Raw genomic sequence first — 23,314 nt, 5'->3', positions numbered from 1 at the left:
AAATTCTATTAATGTCATAAAGGACTTTACGGGAATAAGCCACTGTGACCCCCAAAAAATCACTGAGGTCTTTAAAGACTTTTATGAGGGCCTGTACGCTAAAAATGAATTGGTTGACGAGGGCAAAATTCAAGGGTACTTGTAGGAGTGCGATCTGCCAAAACTAAAGCCGGATGAACACCACAGCCTAAATGAACCGATCTCGGTTAGTGAGGTAGAGAAAGTATTCAGAGGGCTGAAATGTGGAAAGGCACCTGGCCCTGATGGCTTTACGGCTAAATTTTACAAAAGTTTTGCAACGGATCTAGTAGAGCCTCTTCTACACCTTTTCCACTAATTCACGGAGTCAGGTGAGGTAAGGGGCACACTAGCGGAGGCGATTATCGCAGTTCTCCCAGAGGATGGCAAGGACCCATCGTTACCAAAAAATTATAGGCCGATTTCCCTGATTAATCTAGATTGTAAGCTGCTAGCCGTGATTTTATCAGCCCGATTACAAAAAGTTCTCCCTACCCTCGTACACCCATCTCAAGCGGGTTTCTTAAAACACAGGCTATCAAGCGAAAACACCAGAGTATTGGCCCACGCATTAGAAAAAGCAAAACTTCTGCATACCCCCACAGTAGCGATCACATTAGACGCTGAAAAAGCCTTCGACAAGGTAGACTGGGCCTTCCTTGAGGCAGTTCCCCACAAATTTAATTTAGGGACGACATTCACTAAACTTGTAATGGCTCTGTATGCCGGACCTACAGCTAGGGTTAGAGCGGGAGGTTCGTTTTCTTCATCCTTCTGCCTGAAACAAGGAACAAGACAAGGATGCCCATTATCACCGTCTGTTTTTACTAGCGATAGAACCTTTTCTATATCATATCCGGAATAATGAGGCCATTGCCGGTTTGCCGTTTGATGATTGTACTGTGAAATTAACTGCATACGCCGATGTGCTCGTTTTGACGGAGAGAGCTGACGAAGCTATCCCGGCTTTAATAGACACGATTGACGAGTATTCTAAAGTTTCAGGGTACAAGCTGAACAAAGACAAAACAGAAGTCAAGCTTTTAAACAACGTCAGGAGTAAAGAAATACTTGGTTCATCTGGCCTCACCTGGCAGCCAAAAGCTCTTAAATATCTGGGCCTAGATATCGAGAAAGACTTAATAACAACCCTGAAGGTAAATGAGGATCTAACTTTAAAAAAGATTTCTGCGTTATTAGATAGCTGGTCACCCAAGTTTTTGTCCTGGTGGGGTAGGGCTGAGACCCTTAAAATGATGTGCACGCCTCTGGTTAATTACCTGGCCAGCATACTCCCAATGACTTTTACGGACGAGTTCATCAAAAAAGTGGATAGGTTGTTTGGGGAGTTCCTGTGGCGAGGGAAAAAAGCCAGGATATCATTGAAAGAGTTGCAACTGGCAAGAGAGGGTGGTTATTTTAATTAAAGTCTCTGACCTTTCATGTCCTCCGCACCTAGTCGGATGTGGCGGGCCATAACATGGCTACAATAGAGGAATGGAAAGGGGAAAATGGTGATTCTTCTTCACATTTATGCGCTGCCAGGTCTCTAATCACCGAAGCTACAAAAAGTTTGGGCAGCTTCTAGCGGGTTTTCCCATAGGTCTTTGCTATTATAGGGGGAGACTTCAATCTAGTGCATGACACACATTTAGATAGAATGAATACTACACCAGAAGGAGAGGTCACACGTGGGAAACTGGAGGAATCTATGCAGGCCTTAAAATTGCTGGATGTATGGAGGGCCCTTCATGGACAGGAGCAGCTATTCTCCTTTTACTCACACGCACATGGCATGTCACCCAGGTTAGACTGTGTCTTGGCACCCAGGGATACTATGTGGAGGTTCTCGGAAGCCACATACTTAGCAAGGGTGATTTCTGACCATGCCCCCTTGCAGGTAACCATAGCCACTAGTAGAAGTAAGAAATCCCAGGGTTGGAGGATGGCCACTTGAAGGTTAGTCAGTAAACGGGGAGTAAAAACACTGGCCAAGGCACGGATTTATACCTCTGTGAAAATGAAGGCACAGTAGATAGTGCCAATGTAGTCTGGGAGGCGTACAAGGCCACACTTCGGGGAGTTGTGATAGCTGGAGAGTTAAGAGGGAAAGATTGTGGCACCTAGAGAAGCCGGAGCACGACATAGAGGACTTGGAGAGACAACATGTTTCTCACCCGGCAGCTTCCCTCTATCTGACACTGGAGAGCAAGCTCACAGAATATAAGAAGGTGGCACAACATGAAGATAAAATGTCCTTTCTAGCCAAACAGAAGCATATTTGTGAAGCCAGAGACAAGGCTGGTAAATTCCTGGCTTGGATCAATAGCAGAAAAAGGGAATCCATGCATGTTCGGGAGCTGCAACTGGAAACGGGTGACGTTGTAAGGGGTAGCATGCAGATTGCGGATGTGTTTACGACTTATATGCCTGCCTTTTGTGAGCCCAGGGCTTGAGGTTCAGAGAAGGAGATCCCGAGTTTTGTGAGAGATTGCCCGACTAGAACCCTCACCTTAGAACAGGAAAGATTGGAGTTGAGTCTTGCTGAGGGAGAAATCACAGAATCCTTGGCAGGCAGGGTAGGCTCCATGTTGGCGCCCTGTAGAATTCTTCTGTAAAATGGCAGGTAAGGTGGCTAGGCAGATGTTACTAATGCTCCCGGATGCTCTCCTTAGGGGGTCCTTGCTGGACGATTTACGAATGGCTACAATTGTGTTTTTATCGAAGGCAGGGAGCCTGCACAGAAGTGCGACTCTTATAGACCAATCTCGTAACTCTGTGTTGATGCCAAAATCCTGGCAAAAGTGCTGGCTAATAGGCTTTGTAAGTTGGTGGCTGATATGGTGCATTCAGACCAGACAGGCTTCATTCCTTGTCATTCGCCCAGACTAAATCTGAGGAGACTCTATAATAACCAAACTCAACCAGACGTGAGGGAGAACCCTGGGCAGTGGTGTTCTGTACTCCAATAAGGCATTTGATTAGGTAATGGCCTTTTATAGTCTTGCTTCTAGAAAGAATGGGATTTGGTCCCAGCTCCATGAACCGGATCAGGTTACTGTCGCAGAAGCCCTGTGCTAGGGAATTGCCTATTGGTAGGAGCACAAGACCGGGAATCTTCATCCATTGCTTCAGAGGTTGGAGAGGGACATAAAACATTGGAATACATTGCTGCTGTCGCTGCTAGCAAGGCGGCTATGTTCAAGATGATAGCTCTTTCTCCAATTGTTGTATGTACTGCAGAATTGTCCATATAAGCTACCAAAGACGTTCTTCTCCCGAGTAGACGCCCTAGTGAGGACCTTGCTATGGGAGGAGGGACCCCACCGCAGTCTAAGTATGAAGGTGGTATAGCACTGCCTAATGTTTGGAAATATGAGGCAGCGCAGGTGGGTGTGGTGATGACTGGGTATACGCAAATAGCAATGAGCCGGCAGTACGAGTGGGCTGATGGGGAATGGGAGACTACAGCTACATGAATGTTCGGTATGGAGGCTGATTGAATGGGCGGGCATGTCCGGCCACGTCCACTGATTTGTAGGTGTGGAATAATTAACTGAAGGAGATGAAATGGGACAAGAGACTCCTACCAGGTACGCTCCTCTGGGAGGGTACTCGATTAAGGTGGGTGGGTGATCTGAGGGTCTTCTTGGGTTGGGATGCTAATGGGGTCATCCTCTTTGATTATCTACAGGGGAATTGCCAGATGCTGTCCACACCACGGCTAAGATATAGGCAGCAGAGACATGCACTAACCCGTAGCATTGGAGAGACTGTTATTGGATGGGCAGGCACATCATAACCTGATATCCTTGACGTATGGTACAATAATATGTAACACTCAAAGGCCGCTCGCAAACCAGATGAAGGGGAGCAAAATATTGGGAAAATTGATGACGACGACTGGCAAGAAGTGCTGGGCTTCTCAACAGAAGGGGCCATTATGGCTAGCTTCGGATTAATCAAACTCTTAAAGTATTACACATGACATTATACCAGAATATTAATTCACAAAATTGGGAGGAGGGGGCGAACCCTTTGTGTCTCCGAAAGTGTGCTGAAGGGACCTTTATTCATACTTGTGGCATTGCCCTGGGATACTTCCATTCTGGGAACAAGTGACCAAATCCTTGGAGGAGGCGGATAGGACCCCTATTGATCTGATACCCCACAGGGCCTTATTGGGCATATGGGAACCCTCAGATCTCACGAGGTACCAGAAGATTTTGGGGTAGATTGTGGCAAAAAGGGACATTGCCCATTAGTAGGGATGTGACTCATTACCATTGTTCAGGAAATGGGAGGAAGGTATGACACTATAACATTATTGAAAAGGGTTTTTTTAAGGGCAGGGGCTGCAAAAAAAATACGAGAAGATTTTGGGGGACCTTGGATATAGGGGACACTGAGGAATAGGAGGGTGACTACTGGATAACATGCTAGGAGAGCACAGGAAGGGAGGGTGGATGGACGGACGATGGGTATGTACACATGGGGTCTAGCGTATGATGAGACTTTACAATTGGAACGCGTATAGCTGGTGGGGCTTTATCATGCACGGGGGTGGGAGGGTGAAGTATACCAGAACTGTATTGTTTGGATTATGATCTAATGATGTGTTCATGTGGGGCCCATGCACTAACTGTTTGTTATAAATGAAAAAGAGTTAAAATGTTAAATAAAATAAATTTAAAAAAAAGAATGAAATGTTTGAAAGTGAAATAAACCACCTTCTCTTAAAAAATGTATGCCAACACACGAAATAAAGACCAAAGAAATATTTATACATTATTTGCCATGTATAGGTTTGAGAAATGCTTTTGTATTTGTGTGCCGAGGTGGAAGGTAAAACAGCCACAGGACGAAAGCTCGAGGCAGAAAGTCACAATTTCAAGGACTCTGAAGGGGCTGAAAACGTGGCGTTTTACCATATAGCCACCCTACACCTCAGCAAACGCATAGGCATTGCTCAGCGCCAGGACACCCTAGGGTAACCGTTGTGCTTAAGAAGTTAAATTAACAGAACATTGTGGTTTGTGATTAAATTTCAAGCTTTGCTTTGGAACTTGGTAACCATGTTTGAATTTGTGCCTATGTATGTGATGTGATACTTTTGAAAAATGTTGCCCGTCCTGATTTCTGGAACATGGTGCAACTTAAATTTTGCCCCAGCTTCAGATATTCTTCATGCCTCGCCAACGCATCAAAGTTGCCATAAAACTTACTTCCACATTTATAATATTTTTTTTGTAAAGCATCCCCAAATCGGCCACCTTTCAGCTCCTTATGGTTAATTCACAAATAATCAGAATTCCATGGGCAAGCTGCTGGAGTGGCCCAAAGTAGGGCAATACTCTGGTATTTGTGGATTTGATGGATGTTGGGGACATAAGAATAGAAATAGTTGGTGGTTGTTTACAGAGTATGCCGACCCAGTTTACAAGTGATCCCACTTCTTGATCTCTCCAATGCTGGTGTTAAGAGGATATGTGCCTTTAGCCCACTGAAAAGATGGGTGTTGCTGCAAAACACAATGCTGGGAAATAGCTCATATCACGGAGAGTTGGTTCCCATTATCTACTTTTCAGTACGAGGTTTTGGCGTAAAACGCTGGCTTAGATTTTCTTAACGCTAAAGCTGACCAAAGCTCTCGCTCTAGAGCAGGGGTCTTCAAACTGGAGGGCGAGCCCCCTAGGGTGGCTTTGAGTGCTGGTCTCTTGTATTAATCTTTTTTCCGTTCTTCTCCCCACAGCACTCTTTATTGACAGGAAAGGTATAGTGTCGAGAGCAAATAGTATTGGATCGACCAGTGCCTCTTCGGTTCCAAATACAGGTATTCCCTGTGTGCCTGAACACCCAGAACTGTGTGTATTGCAAAGGTTCTTCTGTTGATGTGTGTGGCAAGGATAAGGAGATTGCTATCCTCATCATGTGAAACTACATGCCAAATGCTTCTCAGGGTGCATGTGGCTTCAAATATTGGCAACAGAGTTTGTTTTGAGGTCATAGTATGGATTGTGTGGTGTATCTTAATACAGTGTTGACTCTGTGCACATGGCCCCACTTAATATGAAAGAAAGGGCCAAGGAGCAATTGAATCTGCATGACAAAAAATAAGGGCATCTAAATGTACATCCTCATGTTGTTTAAAGACTATACTATAAGTAACAGAACTGCTGGAAGTGAGCAAGTCTTTGTTTTTTAATAACTAAACTGTGGCTCCAGTTGGCAGCATTATTTAGTTCATATAGACGCAAAGTACTTTGTTAACTTCTATGCTGTGTAGAATGTTACAAAATGTTTTTTGCTTGATCTATTGTATGTTAAGTATAAAGATGTTAATCTTCCTGATGAGCGGAGCTCATGAAAGCACCTACTGTAACTTGTCTGAAAAGATTAAAACCTAAGCTGCTCCAACAGAAGGCAAAGGAAGATTTCTAAATGTTTCTGATCGCAAGTTCTCTTAACTGGAAGTGAACTAACTTTTAGCGGCTTCGTAAGGGAGTATTAAGTGAACCGTACTAGCTTTTACTTCAACTTTAGTAGTGTACATAAAAGGGGCGGTGAAAGTGTAGATACTGGTGGGAAAATAAGATTATAAATTAACAGATGAACAGTTCAGGCTTCTGTGTGTTGCATACTAAACAGTTGTGTGCCTTGTGGCTAGATCAGAGTGTTGTGTGCTCAGCTTGGTTAAACAAACTGTTCGAATGCCCTTTGTATTCCAGTTGTTCGTTAAATGAGTGATGCCTTTGATGATGAACATGAACCCCTGTTGCCTAACTCTTTAAACTTTTTTACCTGTACTAGTGATTGTGGAGCTTTCTGTTCTGCAGTGCTCCCTTGAATGTTATGACTGGTCGTTCTTCTTGGTTGTGATTTTGGGCGGGAATATGTGTTCTACAAATAGTGACCATGCATCACAATGAATGTTCTCCACCCGCAGATGACGAGGACAGTGACTACAGGCAGGACACTGGTAAAGAGTCCTACAAGGACCGCAGAAGGCAAGCCCACACGCAGGCGGAACAGAAGAGAAGGGATGCCATCAAGGTCAGCACTGAGGGAACTCTAACTGGACAGGAAGTAGCAAAAAAGGATGTGAATCTCATTGGATGCACTTGTATTAGTTGACACTAGACCACATTAGAGCCACTGTCTCAGAGAGATGACCATTTGTAGTTTCTCATCCACACAGACAGCTGGCACTGGAGACTGTTTCCTCAGCCATGTGGCTAGACTTCAGCATGCCACTGCCAAGCTCTTATTTAACACATTAGTCCAGTGGTTCTCAAACTGTGCGCCGTGGCTCCCTGGGGAGCAGTCCATCCTAGCCAGGAGAGCTGCGCACCAAGCACTTTAACCCCTCCCATGCTCATGACGAGCTCAGCTCGTCATGAGCCACGGTTCTCGTGTGCTCATGACGAGCTGAGCTCGTCATGACCGTTAGAATGCTCAGGTACGGGGATAATACCCCTCCTGTGCTGGGGTCAGCTCTTCATGAGCACACGAGAAACGTGGCTCATGACGAGCTGAGCTCGTCATGAGCACCGGGGCACTGTGCGCGTCCACCCAGCACAGCGGGGGGAATCGGCCCCGCAGCCAAAGGGTTAATGCATTTAATATTGAAGCGTATGTTGGCTTCTGTTAAACTAATTAATTAGACTTAAACGCATGATGTCATTCATTTGAGAGTGACATGCCTAAAGCTGTAAACTTAGTGCTTAATTGATGGCATGTTGAGGGAGATGACTTCACATTTCACTGGATCCCCACGTTCCAACTCTCCCAAAGTGGAAGATGCCTGATTTATGTTGTTAGACTCGTTAATAGTTTAGGTTTTTTCCAAATACATTTTGCACCAATGCAAGTTATCAGAAAAGTCCAGTTGTCCTGTCTATTAAACACACTAAGTGTTATTAAGTTTTGACATTTGTACTTAAATCATAGGTACTTCCAGTGCACGTTTCTTTCAGTACACACACATTTCCAGACAGGCCTGCTCTCTACCTGAGCACAGGGAAGTAAAACACCATATACAGCATAATGCCAAGATTTAGAAGCTAGATAGACGTTTAAAAAAAAAATAATTCAGAGGAATTTATTTTACTTGCATTGATTTCGAGGCAATTTGAGGGTGGAGGCAGCAAAAATAAAGCTGTATGTGGTTTAAAAAACCGCGAGTCACCCTGCTGAGACAGGTGTGTTGGCAAGTATGACATGGATAGTAATGGAAGTGAATGCTAATATTCTTCTAGCACAGAAACAATTTTGCAATGAGGCCTACATACATAGGGGTGCTATCTAGCACTGTAAGTGGGATAAAAAAGTTTGAGGGTACTCTAAAAAAGGCATGGGCAAAGAAGTGCAACTAGGAATATTTTTTTAGAGGCGCCGCCTTAGTAATACGAAACACCCTGCGTATATGATAATAATACCTGCATCAGCTTCATCCCAATTATTTTCAGGGAGAAAAATGCAAGTACTCCAGAGGCCGGGCTTACATCCACCCATTCTCCAAAAAAAGTAACAGTGGGGAGCCACAGGCAATGGCTAATGGGTCAAGGGTGTCGCGGGTCGAAAACTTTTGCGAACCACTGCATTAGTCATCCCTCACAGGGTGGAAAGTAATATCTTGGAAGGTACTCTCAGTGCGCAGTTTCTGATCTTTTTGTATTCCACTTTGCGTGCTCTCAACTCACTTTAACAGACAGTACATAAGATAATATTTTTCTGTATGCAGCATTATCCCTGATACTAAGAGCTCATCATCCAAAATTGATGTAAAGATTTTCTTCTTGCCTAAATCCATACCTTTACCTTCAGAGACTGGTTCTATCCTACATTCTCTGTAGCCTTTAGTTTCCATCTATACTATTGAGGACAAGGGCCTGTAGAGTGTGATTTATGAGGAAACCTGGTGGGAGGTTCATGAAAGGGGATCCCTGTAAGGTATTGGGCAAAATGTAATAGATCATTGGGACATGTTTCCATTGGTATTCAAGCAGTTAACACAAAGTCTCTCTTGAAACAGAAAGGTTACGACGATTTACAAGCCATCGTACCCACATGCCTGCAACAAGAATTTTCAATTGGCTCCCCAAAAATGAGCAAAGCTGTTGTCCTACAGAAGAGTAAGTTTCATTACGGGCTTTCGCAGTGTTTTTTCTTCTTAATGTTTTTTTCTCATATCATTAATTTTCTAAATTTGTATTATGGGTGGGTAGCATTGCAGAGTAAACTGTATTCAGTGAAGAGGATGGATAGCTCTGTATTCCTTTAGTGTCATTCAAATAATCTTATCGAACTTGACTTTATGAAACTGCAACAATGAAAATTTATTATTTCCTAAAAAATGAGTCCTAAATACGCTTTTGACTAAGCTGCGAACCGTATTGGGAATGGTTTGTGATGTACTAGATGTAGCCTGAACTGGAGTGCAAAGAACACCATTCCTTGCACATAACTAAACATATCAAATAAAGATTCAAGATCAAGTGAAGATTTGTCATAGGACTCCAATATCTGCCTGGTATGGTGCAGTGAACTGCTTTGCAGGCAGTGTCCAAAGCTCTGGGATGTCCTAGTAAATTGTAAATTGATACTTGTATAGCGCACTACTCACCCGCAAGGGTCTCAAGGCGCTTGTACGAATACCGCTGTGGAACCCATCCTGGCTTTCCCTGTGAGGCGTCCACTCCTGGGCACCCCCAAGGTGGAGGCCAGGCATCCTTAGCGTTGTGGGGGCCGTTGTGGAGATTAAGCAAGCTATTGCCCAGAGTTGCAGAGTGGGATTCCATGATTGGAATAGGCACCGAGGTGAGAATTATCCGGTCCGTGGAATTTTGAGCCCAAGACCCGCCGATGCGGGGAATTGAACCCTGGTCCCGGGCTAGACCTCTGCATTAGGGTCTGCCGCTCTAATCATTGAGCCACACTTCTCCTAGGAACATTTATGTTGTGCCGCTGATACATCTGCACTTTTTAACCAGAGGCGCTCTCTTAAAACTTTACAATATCAGCCAGCATAACTTGGCAGGACCAGTCAGCATTTGTTAGATTTGTATTTTTTAAGACCAATATGAAAGTGGATGTTTGCTCCTGAAATGTAAAACCAAAAACTGTGTCCTTGATGCTTTTGCTTGGGGCCCAGTTGGCATGTTGTTGGAAAGCCTGCTCTGCTTAAATTAGGTCTAAGAATGGCATTTCCACCAGTGTTTACGGTTTCCATAGTGGCAGAGCCGACAGTATCTCTACCGCCAGGAGAGCGAAAACCTCTACATACAGCAGGGAGTCCACCAGGGAGGGAGGCTGATGTCCTGTTACTGCCATTCTATAAGTGAGGCCCTAAAACCACTGGTACTGTGGTAGTCTGCATAACCTTGTAAATCCCAGTTTTTGTATTGTTTCTTCTAAAACGTTTTTTTTGTTTTCTTCAGCAATTGACTACATTCAGTTTTTACATAAAGAAAAAAAGAAGCAGGAAGAAGAGGTGTCTACCCTCCGAAAAGATGTCATGGCCTTGAAAATTATGAAGTCGTAAGCACCATTTATTTTACTCATTTTATAGTTCCTCCGTTACATTATCGTGGGCCTAAAGTCAGACTTGGAGGCTCATATATTTGGAAGCATAAATTACCTTACAATCTGAATTTCACTTTCCTTCTTTTCTGTTATTCATGTGCATTCTCCTGCACACCTAACTTGACATTTACAGTATATGTTCAAGCCCATCGTATATGTCTCTGAACAAACATCTGAAGCATCTTTTTAAAACCTAAGTGGTCCTTGGCCACTTGGCTGTCTTGTGACGATTATTCCATGGCAGTGCTCCCTGCGCTCTTAATCTTGGTCTGCCTATGCTGGCCTTGATGTACTTGGGAGTGACTATTCCTGCTGTTTATTAAATGGTGCTTTTTGACTACTGGTTTCAGCTGTACAGGGCCTTTGCCCCGATTGCTCAGAGCACAACATTATACATTTCACCAATGCATGCAGGATGATTCATCTTTAGTTTAAAAACATGCCCAAGTGCCCTATTCTGGACTATGTATAGCTGGGATAATTGATACACAGGAAGCTCTGTGTAAACCCATTGTATAGCCCAGCCTAGCTAGCTGAAGGCAGACTCTGAACCAGGAATGCTCAAGGTCAAGCATAAGAAACCTAAGCTCGAAACTGACATATCGGCACTCCTCCAGATGAGTTTGAAATCTCCTTGAAGGGATTTTATCTCCCGCCAAAACCCTTGGAGCAGAAGGAGAGAGAGAGCGAGCGGGCAGACATTGAGCCACCCTCACCGAGGGCATGGATGTGTTCACAGAGCCGGCTACTACACAGGCTATGATTCCACATGGTTGAAAAGTAATACAAATGTTCCGAGCAGGAACCTCTGTACATTTAAGGGAATAACCCTGGGGACTCCATAATCATAGCACCAGCCAGAATAAGGGGCAATGCCCTGACATCAACCAGGTCACCACCAGATAAGGAGAGCTAGAGGATGGATCAGGTGGGCAGAAAGATGGAGAAAAAGGTAGTAACCCAGTGGAGGATCCAACTCCAACGAACTCAAGCGCTATGGTCACCAGCCATGAGGGAGAGATGTATGGGCCTCGCACAACACCTCCCTGAAGATTTTAAAAAGCAAGGCAAGGCATTCATGGAAAAGGGCAGAATATCTCAAACTCCTGACTCTAGTCAGCCCTCCACATGGCAGGCAAAGCCAACATGCAGATGTGCACGGGGACAACCCTTAGAGAAGTCGCTTGATAGAGGGTCTCCGGCTTGAAGGCTGAGGTTCAGGTATCGGGCTGAGGCTCAGGTCTCAGTCATGAACATGTCCTTCGCAGGAGAAACTCATTAGTGGATGAGACACTGCAACAAGAAAAGAACAACAAAACTGCAAAGACATCGGTACATTGCAATTTATGTGGTCTTCAAGCGAGGACGCCAACTGACCAGGAGGCCTGCAGAAATGGGATGTTTCCAGTCAGCCTCCCAACAACAGCAGGGATTTGACCAGCAAACTGCACCCAGAGATCCTCCACCAGCAGCGGCAGTGCCCAGTTAGACAGATCTTTCGCAGATAGTCAAAATGGAGAGCCCAGCCCACAAGAGGCGGAGTGTCTAATCAAGCATAGAGGTCAATCACCTCACAAAATTGGATACTAAATGTAATTAAAACCCTGCTACTGCATAACACTTGCCAAGAAACCAGGTCCTACACCCACAAAGAAAAGACCACTAAAGGAGCAAGACTAGTGCAACTACACCAAGAAGGAAAAGGGCAAATAAAACAATGAGCCATAGTAACTGTCCACAACAAGACTTGAAAACGCATCTATTCAGCATACTTCCTAGTACCAAAGCAAAGCCTGACACTGAGAACAATACTTAACCACCGATACCTAAAGAAGTTCATGTGAACACACTTCAAAATGACAACACTACAAGAGGTTATCCCACTTCTAAAGAAGGGGGACTGCATGCCCAACATAGACCTAAAGGATGCCTACCTGCTCACACCAACGAACCAGACTCAAGCAGCACCTCCAATTCATCATAGACCAGTTACACTACCAGTTCAAGGTGCTGCCTCTGCATACAATTGGCACCAAGGGTGTTCACTAGATCCCTCGCCACATGCCTGGGATAATAATGAAATGTAAAGGTTGATGGATGTAGCCAGTGTCTCTTCACACCACATTGCACTGTAGGTCTCCTTAGAAGTGTCCAAGCATTGTGGGGAATTTATTCTACTCTGACCGCATGCGTACAATACACAATGAAATGGAGCTATATCTTCTGCTAATACCCTCCTTTTTTGGTTTCAGGAACTATGAGGAGATAGTCAAAGCTCATCAAAATAACCCGCTTGAGGGGAAAGATCAGGTGTCCGATCAGGTGAAATTTAGTGTTTTCCAGAGCATCATGGATTCCTTGTTCCAGTCATTTAATGCCTCCATCTCTGTAAACAGCTTTCAAGAGCTGTCAGCGTGTGTCTTCAGTTGGATCGAGGAGCACTGCAAACCACAGGTAATCATTCACTTTGACAACAATAGTTGTGTCTTTTTAATGTGCCCTGTTTTATGTCGGGGAGAACATATGGGGAAAAAGATACTTACCTGTAACATCATCTCTCCAGTGTTTGTATCCCTCATAGGTTTACTTTCTCTTTAAATTATTCCCTGTAATTTGGAAATAATTCAAGGCACATGAATCTACAAAGGATCTAATGCTGAAATAATGATTATTCTCATGATGCTTAATCCATTTTCAGGAGGTCAAATTCTTCTAGGTAAATAAATGGAGATGGAGAGTCCCATTCTTTGTTCCTCACTGATCAGAACTGAGTTTCTTCAAAGACAGACTCCCCATAAAAAGTTTATTTGAAAGACAGGCTAGGGCAGCTCCTAAGAAAGAACACCAAACTCTTTCCCAGATCACTTTGCTTTCTTTCTTGTTTAAATATTATGGGTGATCCTGTTATCCTAATCATAGGACTCTTCAGGAAAAAAGGTGTACTTGGAAATCGAAGTATATTGCAACCCAACTTTTTTAATTGTCCTCAGTAACAGCCGGTAGAGCTATTTTAACCATCTTTTACAGAAGCAAGTTTCCAATTGCAATGGTTTGCAACACATGAAAGGCACCGACCCCATCTGTCTTCAGAATTTACTCCCCATTGTGAAATTGGGCATTCAGTGAAAGTAATCGGAATAATTCTATGGGGTTTCTTGCAACATACCCTTGGGTTTACTTCCAAAGAGTTCCACATTTCTGGGGCTTGCCCCCTCGGGCCCTGACTCCATGTTTTAGGAATTTGTAGGAAAGTTTTATGATTCAATGCAATATGGCGAAGCAAAGTTTCTAATCTGGTATATAAAGGGATCCAAAGTTCTGCACCAGGTTGTGTGGGTGGTGCACAAGATTGTTTAGTTAATATCAATGGAGAGCTATTGGTGTTATTTTTATATGGTCATGTTTACAGAGGTTCAGTCCCAGCCTAACTGCCTGGTTCTTAAGTCATACAGCCTCATTTAGTATTTGAAATAGGCACACCCAGCCAAACCCGCCGTTCCCCCACCTCTTTTATGATTGCTGACATTAAAAAAACGACCATTTCCCTGTTAGAAACACTAACATTGTTAGTCCATGTGTCACAGGCTCATCGGGTGACCATGATGGTGCCCTAAAGGAGGACCTGCTGCCATTAACTTTCTCTTTTTCGCTTTTAGGTCTCGCTGAGCCATGCATGTGCTGCTCTGCGAGACTGTGTGTGGCTCCAGAAAATGCTACCACACGCTTTTGCCAGCCCTAGCGCGCGCCTCGCTCCACCTCTCCAATGCTCACTATGCCTCTCCTTCTTCATCTTTTTAGGTCTCGCCTGAGCCAGCGCATGTGCTGCTCGGCGAGACATTTAGTAAGTGGGCTTTTAAAAGCGCTACCACGCGCTTTTGCTGGCCTAGCGCTTGCGGTTACGCGTGCGCAGCCTCCAGCGCCTGAGGCACCATCTGGAGCGCAATCACTTTCGCTGCTGCTGCACGCGCACCACTCGCGTGCTTTTTTTAGACATTTCCTTTTTGCTTGCGCACACAACTCGCGAGCATAGCTCCGGCACTGTATCTCCCATGGCTTCCTAACAGCACGCCGGCGATGCACATTAACCCTGCGTGTAACGTCGATGCCGTCAGGTACCAAGAACTCTGACAGCTCTGCCAGGCATTTTGTAATCGAAAAACGGGGTTTGTAAGCTGCCCTAGGAATCACACCCGCTCGTGCGTGTGCTTTTCCTTCTGTGGGCAGCTATTGGCCTTTGCGTGCATCTTTTAATAAAAGACTGCACGCAATGGGCTTCTATCCTGACCTGCAGCTCCCTTATTATTGCACAGGGGCGCCATAGCTCTGACAGTGTGCCTCAGTCCCGAACTGCCGCATCTTCTGCAAGCCTGGAGTTGAAACTGAAAGCAGCTATCCCTTGAATATGGCTGTACTTGCTCTATGGTTGAGTATGTTGATGCTTTCAGCTGCATCTTTTTTCTTCTTTACATATTAGCAAACAGACTATCACTGTGTAATTGTGAAGTAGTTTCAATGTAAGGCTGTGCTGTATGGCTGACATCGAGCCCACCTACAACCTTTTTGATCCTATTGCTGAAAGCTATAATCCTTGTGTCCTCTTTCCAGACATTGCAAGAAATTGTGCTGGGTATTTTACATCAGTTGAAGAATCCAATCTATGGATGATGCAACCTCAAGAAGCCGAAAGCTGAAATCCCGTCCACCAACACAGCAAGAAGGATGTATCTGTTCCAACATGGATATCTGCTTTGGGCTCGAAACAGAAGTCTCTTCAAGATAGAGGCTGTGCATTTCTTTTCTATATGTTGCGATTTGTTAATTTATTACATAGACTATGAAACCAAAGTAGAAATTGGAGCTTTCAGCATTATTCTCCGAGACCTACAAAAAGAAAAAAGGGTTAATATGACACTGTACCTTACATTTCAGTCCTTTGAAAGAGCATCTAATGTTATTTCACTGAAAAGAAATGCTTGAAGCTTTCAAATCAGTTGACTCTTGTTGAATCTCTAGTTTTCAATGATTTAATGAAATGGAAAAACTCAACCAATTCTACACGCAACCTTTTACATCCAGTGTTAAAGGTATGAGCAATAACACTTTTATTGTGTATGTGCAATAATCAACATGCAAATGTGGCCTTGGTGTGTGAGATTTGTTTGTGTGCAAGGAGTGTTAATTAAGCAAGAATGCAAGCATGGAGTTCGTCACACAAAGAAAAAGAGCTGTAGTATCTGGTTCAGGTGAATTATTGCTTCTACGGTCTAATACAATACTGGTATCTGTTAACCAAGACTAGGTGCTGTTGGTGGCTGCCAAGTTGGCATATCCCTCCTGCATCTTCCTTTGTATGGCATCTTCTCACCCTGCATTTAAAACTGCTATGCAGATTAGTTTGTGTTGGTCCCAGGGGAGAGAGGTCTAGTCATTCTTGGTGGTGACGTTGTCCGTTGTGGCTTTGGTGCACAGTAAGATCGGTCTCTGCTCTACAACTCCCTCTACATTGAATCACTGGGTTGACTATTTTATTTTTTCTTGGAGAACTTGAAAACCCTACATTCGTGATGAAACTGCATGATTGTTTTTTATAGCCCTCTTTTAGCAAGGTCAATCTCTATGTATGTATGGGCTGAGTTGACAAGCATAGTACTGTCTAAGAATAAAAGCATACACCAATTGCCTTTGATTATAAAATGGTGAAATTGGGAAAACTGCAAAAACTTTAATCCTTTTTTTCCCTCTCTTTCTTAATAGAGCAGCCTAAAGGGAAAAGTCCTTGCCTTTATTGACTTTATGTGCACAGTGTGTTGTTGTCATTGTTTTGGGCAGCACTGACTCGTGACGCAAACATACTGCCCTGTGAGTATCCTTCAAGGCATTTTATCTGATGAAGAGTACACTTTAAAGACACAAGCAACACCTCACAGCTTCTTTGCCAAAGGCGACAGGGTGACACAAGTTGTTTGGCAGACATTAGCGAAGGAGGAGGGGCGGTCATTGCATTTTCTTGCTATTTCCATTTGATCATATTTTTTCTTATGCCAGTAACCTTGAACTGCAGGTGCTTTTTGATTTGATTTGTTTGGCAGGGATAGAAACTTAATACTGATTTAAGAGCCTTTCTAATCTCTACCCCTTATAGAAATACAACTGCAAGTTCTCTTCATTTATCAGTGGCTGTTTACACAATTATAATCACAGCCCAGGGTGACGCTAATGGCAGCCCCAACAAGATGGTAGGAGACTGGGGGAACATGGTATATGCGCTGCTGCTTCCTCCTCCTGGAGCACTTCAACAACACAAGGCTTCTTATGCAACAGATACATGCAAGGCTGAAGTGAACAGGTGGTTAGCACCCTCCCATTCACATTTGATGGTTGTTATTTGTCAACTTCTGTGGGCTTTGCTTCCCCTCCTGGTGTATGTCCCTGCCCTGGAGAAATGACCCATTTCTTGTGTTCTTCCATTGATCCCATTTCAGGCACTTTTTTTCTTTCTTTTAAGCTCTCTGAGGGTATTTTGTGTGTTTCCGATGTCTTCCTCGTGTTTTTAGTTCTTTTTCTCACCCCTGTGTTTCTCCATTCGTCCTCCCTCCCTCAGTTTTGGTTCTTGTTTCTTCTCTGCCTCCCACTTTCTGTTGCTTCTCTTGCTTCCTCACTATCCTTTGTCTGTGCTTACCCATCCCTCTTCCTTCTGTTGTCTGTGTCCATCCCCATCCTTTCCTGGGCTTACTATCCATGCGTTTCCCCATCCCTGCAGGACCACCTTCCATTGGCTATTTCCCTGTGACTCTGTTCTAATCATTTTATCCATTTCTAAACATGAATATATGAAACTGGTGCTTATGTAAAGCGCTCCGATGACGTTGGGTCGAATTTGCGCTATATAAAACTGCAAAAAACAACAAGAGTGAGAAACGCTCCTTCGAGCCGGCAGAGTAGGTCGGAGGAGCAGGTACAAAAAAAAATCGCCTGCTTCGAAGGATGAAAATCTAAGACGCTAGAGATCCCGTAGCGCTGCCGCAAATGATAAACAAGTCCGCGAACGGTGCGAGTGGTGCGCACGCCACTGCGACCCACGTGCCGGCTTATTGGTGTCTATTACGCGCACCAAGCGCGTAATAGACTCCAATAGGCCATGGGCGGAGCAATGCACCCGCCTGTGGCCTATTGCGTGCAGTCTTTTATTAAAAGATGCACGCAAAGGCCAATAGCTGCCCACAGAAGGAAAAGCACACGCACGAGCGTGTGTGATTCCTAGGGCAGCTTACAAACCCCGTTTTTCGATTACAAAATGCCTCGCTCTGCGAAGCACTGCTACGCTGTGCAACCCCTAAAAAGGTGGTTTCTTTCTGAATACTCTGGAATGCTTAAAAAAGGCATGATCTTTTTGTTTGTTGTACCAATTTTGCAATTGAAAATTAGTACGCACCCAGTTAATTCACATGCTCCTCATGGGTACAGTCCAGCCCGAAATGCCTTGCTAGGTAAACAAGCATCCTGGTACCAGTTTCGGGGTAACACCCCTCATCAGCCAGGCCAGCTTGAATCTAGTGGCAAATTGAGCAAGGGACCCACGTCTGGGCATACCCTGTCAATCTAGGGGAAACAAGCAAACATAAAAAGATGATGGGCGGAGCGCTGAAACTTTTCTGACATTCTTCCCCCAGTCACTGTTTGATCTGCATTGAATCCATCATTGTTCTTTTGCTCACTTCACCACCCCAGTTTAGACCTGGCCATATGAAAACCAGTCTTGCCCCTGTTCCTCTTGGGAACAGTCCAGCCCGAACTGCCTTTCAAGGTCCGAACTATTGCTTCACTTATGCCTGCCATCCAAGTGCCCTCCTTATGTTCATTTCTTTTCTGCTATTAGTGACCCTTTACACTCTGCATGTTGTTGTGCTCTGTGTATAGGTTTAGAGGATAATTACATTTGTGACCAAAATGTAGGATAAGCGATTCAATGGCCATTGACTCACAGGTTGCAATGCAACTACCGCAAAAGCCTGGAAGAGACCTTGGTTTAGCTGGTTTATTTTTTGATACAGTGATAATTTGAGTAACTCGGTGGTGTCCAAAGCAAGTGCCTCATCTGGCCATAAAGGCGAGTCCTCAACAACAGACCTGCCTCGTTGCTTAGTTGACTTATGGTCTGTGCTGCTTCACCAGACTCTCCTCTCCAGACATGTGGTGGCTCCTGTCTGGTGTCTCGAAAGCAAATGTACATTGTGTAGAAAAAGGTTTCTGGCTGACCTTAGCATTACCTTCTTTCATCCTGCCAGCCACAGTGGAACATTGTCTGACATCTGGAGGTGAAGCTCGTCTTCGGGTGGAATGCAGGCACCTGCAGGAAAGCGCCCACGTTTAAGTGAAAACAGCTTTATTTTACACTTGGCCAAAACACTTGCAAAATCCAAACCTTCTCCTTAACCTAAGCATCATTCTTGCTTTGCTGTATTTGCAATCAATAACTTCACTTTAGTTCACTTCTATGGTGTCCCTGTGCAGCTGTTTACCTTAATCAGCGTTGTTCTTGGTTAGAGTGGTTTAGTGCACCACTACGTTATGGGGCTGCTTGTTAAACAGCGATTTCCCTCTAATTAGAAAGAATCACACCAATATTTGCGTTCTCAAGATAAAGGAAGGCGTGTTGGATGCCATCGGTGGTAAGCTGCAGTGTTTATTAGGGTAGACACAGAAAAAGTTTGAGGAAAATTCTTGGCACAAATGTGAGCTGAGGAGGATTACGGTCGCAAGTTCTTGTGAATTTGTGTAGATGCGGATTTTGGACGCTCTCTATGTCCTCGGCGGGTCTTGGACTCAATCTACCCGGACCTGATAATTCTCGCCTTAGTGCCTAGTCTAATCATGGGTCCCACTCTGTGACTCTGGGCAATAGCTTGCTTAATTTCCACAACGGCCCCAGCAGCGCTTGGATGCCTGGCTTCACCTTGGGGGTGCCCAGGAGTGGACATCTCACAGGAAGGCCAGTAAGGGTTCCACAGCGGTATGAATACAGCGCTACGAGACCTCTGGTTAGAAGGCGCTATATAAATACAAACACATTTACATTTACTTTTAGCGAGGTTTGCCCTGTACAGATACCATATACATAGTTTTGCATGGGTGTTCTGTCCATGTCCCTCTGCAGTGGTTGTTGAAGATGAGCACATTTCTGCCCTTGTGCTTTACTCACACTGTTTGAGAGTCATCGCATTCACATCGCCTTCCATGTGTCTTGCTTTGATTCAGGAGGCCAATAAAGTGTATATTTAGACAAGTCAAATCGTTTAGATGAAGAAAAAGGGATGCAGAATATTTCTGGACAGGTTTTATGTGACTGATTCTTCCCTGTAATTTTCTAAATATGTTTGTTCAGAGTTATGCATGATATATAACACTGGTGTGTAACCTAGGTCCTCATCCGTGTCCTGTTAACAAAATATCATCTGCATAAGGCCCATTTTCATACAGTGAATTTCTGTGAATACTCTTTTCCATAGGCCTTGCCTAATCTGAACATCTCCCTTGGACCCTGCCCTTGTTGCTACCCTGCTGGTAATGTGTTTAGTGTAGATCTGCATGTGTGGTGTGTTTTAATTTTTGAGGGCGTTTGGAGTCGATTCAGGTTTGCATCTTCGGTGTAGATGTTTTATGTGCCTTTTGCACTATATTGCTATATCCTCAAATAAATGCCTCTTCTGTAAGCTGTCAGCGGCTGGGCAATATGTAGGCGGTCCCTGAAAGTGTTTATTGCACTTTATAAGCGCTCTTAAAATAACTGCCATGAACTGAAGTGTTCAATCTTGTATAGAGTTAGCTATTGCTTTATGTTGCATTTCTTAGAAAGAATATTTTATAGCATTGTTGTTTGAAAGTTGTCTTGAAGGCATCTGTTTCTTTGTTCTGTACTGCTGACCATCCACTGCCCTTCGACCAGGATATTTCCGCTGTTTGTATAGCGTGCCCTTTAGTTTTGTGTAATATTATTTTATGAGGTACCTGTTTGCATATCACTCATTTATGCATAAAGATCGTATTTAAGCAAGGCTAATTGGTTCAGGCAGCCTATGCTTCCATTCAAACCAACAATCTTTGATTTAGATTTTTCAGACATACCAGCAGCATATCCCAAATATCTTATATAGAAGTTAGATATATAATCTGGTATGTGTGCACATACGCTATTTATTACCATTGAGTGTGCGGAGATGCCATAACCCACAAGAGGCAAAGCCTTGAGTGAGTCATGGTTAGGGTCGCCACTCGGTCAGCATGATCAGAATTGTAATGTCCCAGCCGGTACAATAATGGAAATCACCTAATGACAGTATTTGTTTTCCCCTTATCTTTGCAAACTTTAAATAGTTATTAGAAAACAAAAGTACATTAAATGTGTTCTAGATTTGCCTTAATGACCCCTGGCTACTAATTATAAAGTAAACAAAAGTATTTAAAGTAAACAGAAAGAGGAAGTCTATGTTAAAATTAATACCGACAATTTTATTTATAGTTCTATTTAAGTATCAGGTCTGAGCCTTTGCAGAATATTAAAATGTGAATGAATGGCCGGTATTTTTCTCTAGGGAATGCAGCAACCCTGCCTCCACAGTGGCAATACATAGAATAAAACTTTTGCACACCTGCATATATTGATTATGACATGGCATTTGTCTTTAATATTGGTTTATAAAAATCAATACTAGATTGTGACGGGTTTATTACGTGCAGTAATGTAAAATCATATTCGGAAAGCCTCAGGAGAGTTGTTTCAATGTTTAAAGTGATGTAACTTGTAATTTGTGAGCAGTTAGCAATGATTTACTGATGGGAGTTTCATGCTACTGTGAAACTGGAAGGTGACCTATGCACTGTAGTAATAAATGTGTGAATGATATTAGTACGGTTGCTGTAAGTAACTGGAGTTTTAGGGCCTCATATATTCAGAGCTCGACCACTCACAAATCTGGTGCTCCCTTCCAGGTTATCCGGGAACCTGTTATTTCCCTCAACTATTGTCCCTTGATTCGTACAAGACGAAGAGCCACACCGCAGCAGTTCAAGAAATGTATTTAAAGTGACATGAGAAAAGACTTGTTGTTTTTTGATAAACCTGTTTTTATTGTTTTACACAACATATAGGCAATAATGACAGTGTACAAAGAATCACATAGTGAGATTGGATGATATACAGTAGAAGATCTCATGTCCATGGAGAAAGGACTTGTTTGACCCACGCTGGTCTTTTCCAACTCCCTCACATCCGACCCCCACTGTGTGGCTCGTGCTGTTCTATGAACGCACACGTTGAGAGAGATTATCATCAGAAAAACATAACAAATTGATATCTTTTAATAAGACGAACAAAAATTTGATTTATTTTCAAGTTTTCATGGAATGATTTCACTACTTCTTGCTTTGTCCATATAACATTTGAAAGAAACTGCGACACAAGCTGGTTCAATATTTGATACACATGCAGTAATTTGTTCAAAGGCATTGTGTTGCAATCAGTGCCACAGAGTTCTGTGTATCATTAGCTTTTCGGGGGACCTGGATAGTAAATATACTTCAGGTTGCAGGAAATTGTGTTGAATGAGCTGTGGGTAGCACGTGCATCTCCCTGCGGGATTGCACTAGATCTAGCGAGTTAGCAATGCCTTGATTCCATTCTTCTGTTTAAATATGTTTACATGCTGCTTTTCTGTCTGTGAAAGTCTGGAACAGTTGGTTGGCACTCTAGTGTGATTTTACTTAAATGCAAACAATGTTTACATTGCCCTCTAACTTCTCACATGACATTTTCATACTTTATGATTTTGAAGAATAAGGGACAAAAGAGAACTGTTTATTTAATCTTGAAATTCAGATGGTACTTTGATAAGCGACCATTGCTACCATTCTCTGTGTGAAGGTGGCACCAAGTAAGTTTGTTTTATTAACCTTACCTTGTTCGAATATTTAAAACCCACACAAAATAATTTCAAGCCTAGACCCACTGAGTGCCATTCCCTTGATTGACGAAGATATAGACCATTTTAAATATGTCTTCACAGTATATTTTAGAACCAGTATTACATCAGAATTCGTGGCGCACTTATCATATATTTGTGTGTGGTTGTTTTTTTTTTTTTTTAGCTCTTGCAACCTTAACCGCCCATCCCAACCCCATCCACGGCACACTGACTAATTGTAACTGCAAGTCAGCAGTTGTTAGGAGCCTTTCAGTTCCTAGAAAAGCACAATTACAGCTTCTGTTTATCTTTTCTTTCTTTCTATATAAGATCAGTTATTTCAACAATTTGCTGGAATTTACATCATACAGAAATGCAAACTGTTGCATATGCGTTGTGCTACTTTCAATCTCTCAAATTATCAGGGTTTTGGTTATTTTCCTGATGTTACGAAATGACTTTTGCTAATAAAGATCTCTGTGTATAATGAATTGAAATGAAATATTTTTGTATTATGGATGTAATTCAATAAATGTACCTTAAAAGATGAAGTCTGTGTTTTCTCCAGTGATCTCATTATACAAAGTTATAACGTCTTTGTAGGAACATGTGCAATATATATTCATTTTAGGGGATAACATGTCTATGCCTAGTGTTCTACATGCATAATTGTATAAAACAATGAACGATAAGCAAACCAGGTCTGCATGGCACAGTGTGGCTAGGTGGGACAGGTCCCACATTAGACACTACTC

The 23,314-nt window shown here is 43.3% G+C and overlaps 1 protein-coding gene across 3 annotated transcripts in view; it reads left to right on the top strand.

Moving 5' to 3' along the window:
* The window catches only part of LOC147710012 (max-like protein X), a 36,439-nt gene extending 13,329 nt beyond the window's left edge, over nt 1–23,110 (top strand). For 2 of the 3 annotated variants that reach the window (XM_086920684.1, XM_086920683.1), the window contains exons 4-9: nt 5,771–5,851; nt 6,965–7,071; nt 9,053–9,152; nt 10,458–10,557; nt 12,855–13,056; nt 15,208–23,110. In XM_086920684.1, the coding sequence (XP_086776810.1) occupies nt 5,771–5,851; nt 6,965–7,071; nt 9,053–9,152; nt 10,458–10,557; nt 12,855–13,056; nt 15,208–15,267 (650 nt within the window). In that variant the 3' untranslated portion in view covers nt 15,268–23,110. The remainder of the gene's footprint in view (nt 1–5,770; nt 5,852–6,964; nt 7,072–9,052; nt 9,153–10,457; nt 10,558–12,854; nt 13,057–15,207) is intronic. The other variant, XR_015295835.1, reaches the window with a different exon arrangement.
* Nucleotides 23,111–23,314: the final 204 nt, after the last annotated feature.

This window comes from Lissotriton vulgaris, chromosome 5 (genome assembly GCF_964263255.1).
Source record: "Lissotriton vulgaris chromosome 5, aLisVul1.2, whole genome shotgun sequence".
NCBI classification, from domain to species: Eukaryota; Metazoa; Chordata; class Amphibia; order Caudata; family Salamandridae; genus Lissotriton; species Lissotriton vulgaris.
Note: the sequence above shows the minus strand (reverse complement) of the source record. Positions and strands in the feature narration are given on the sequence as shown.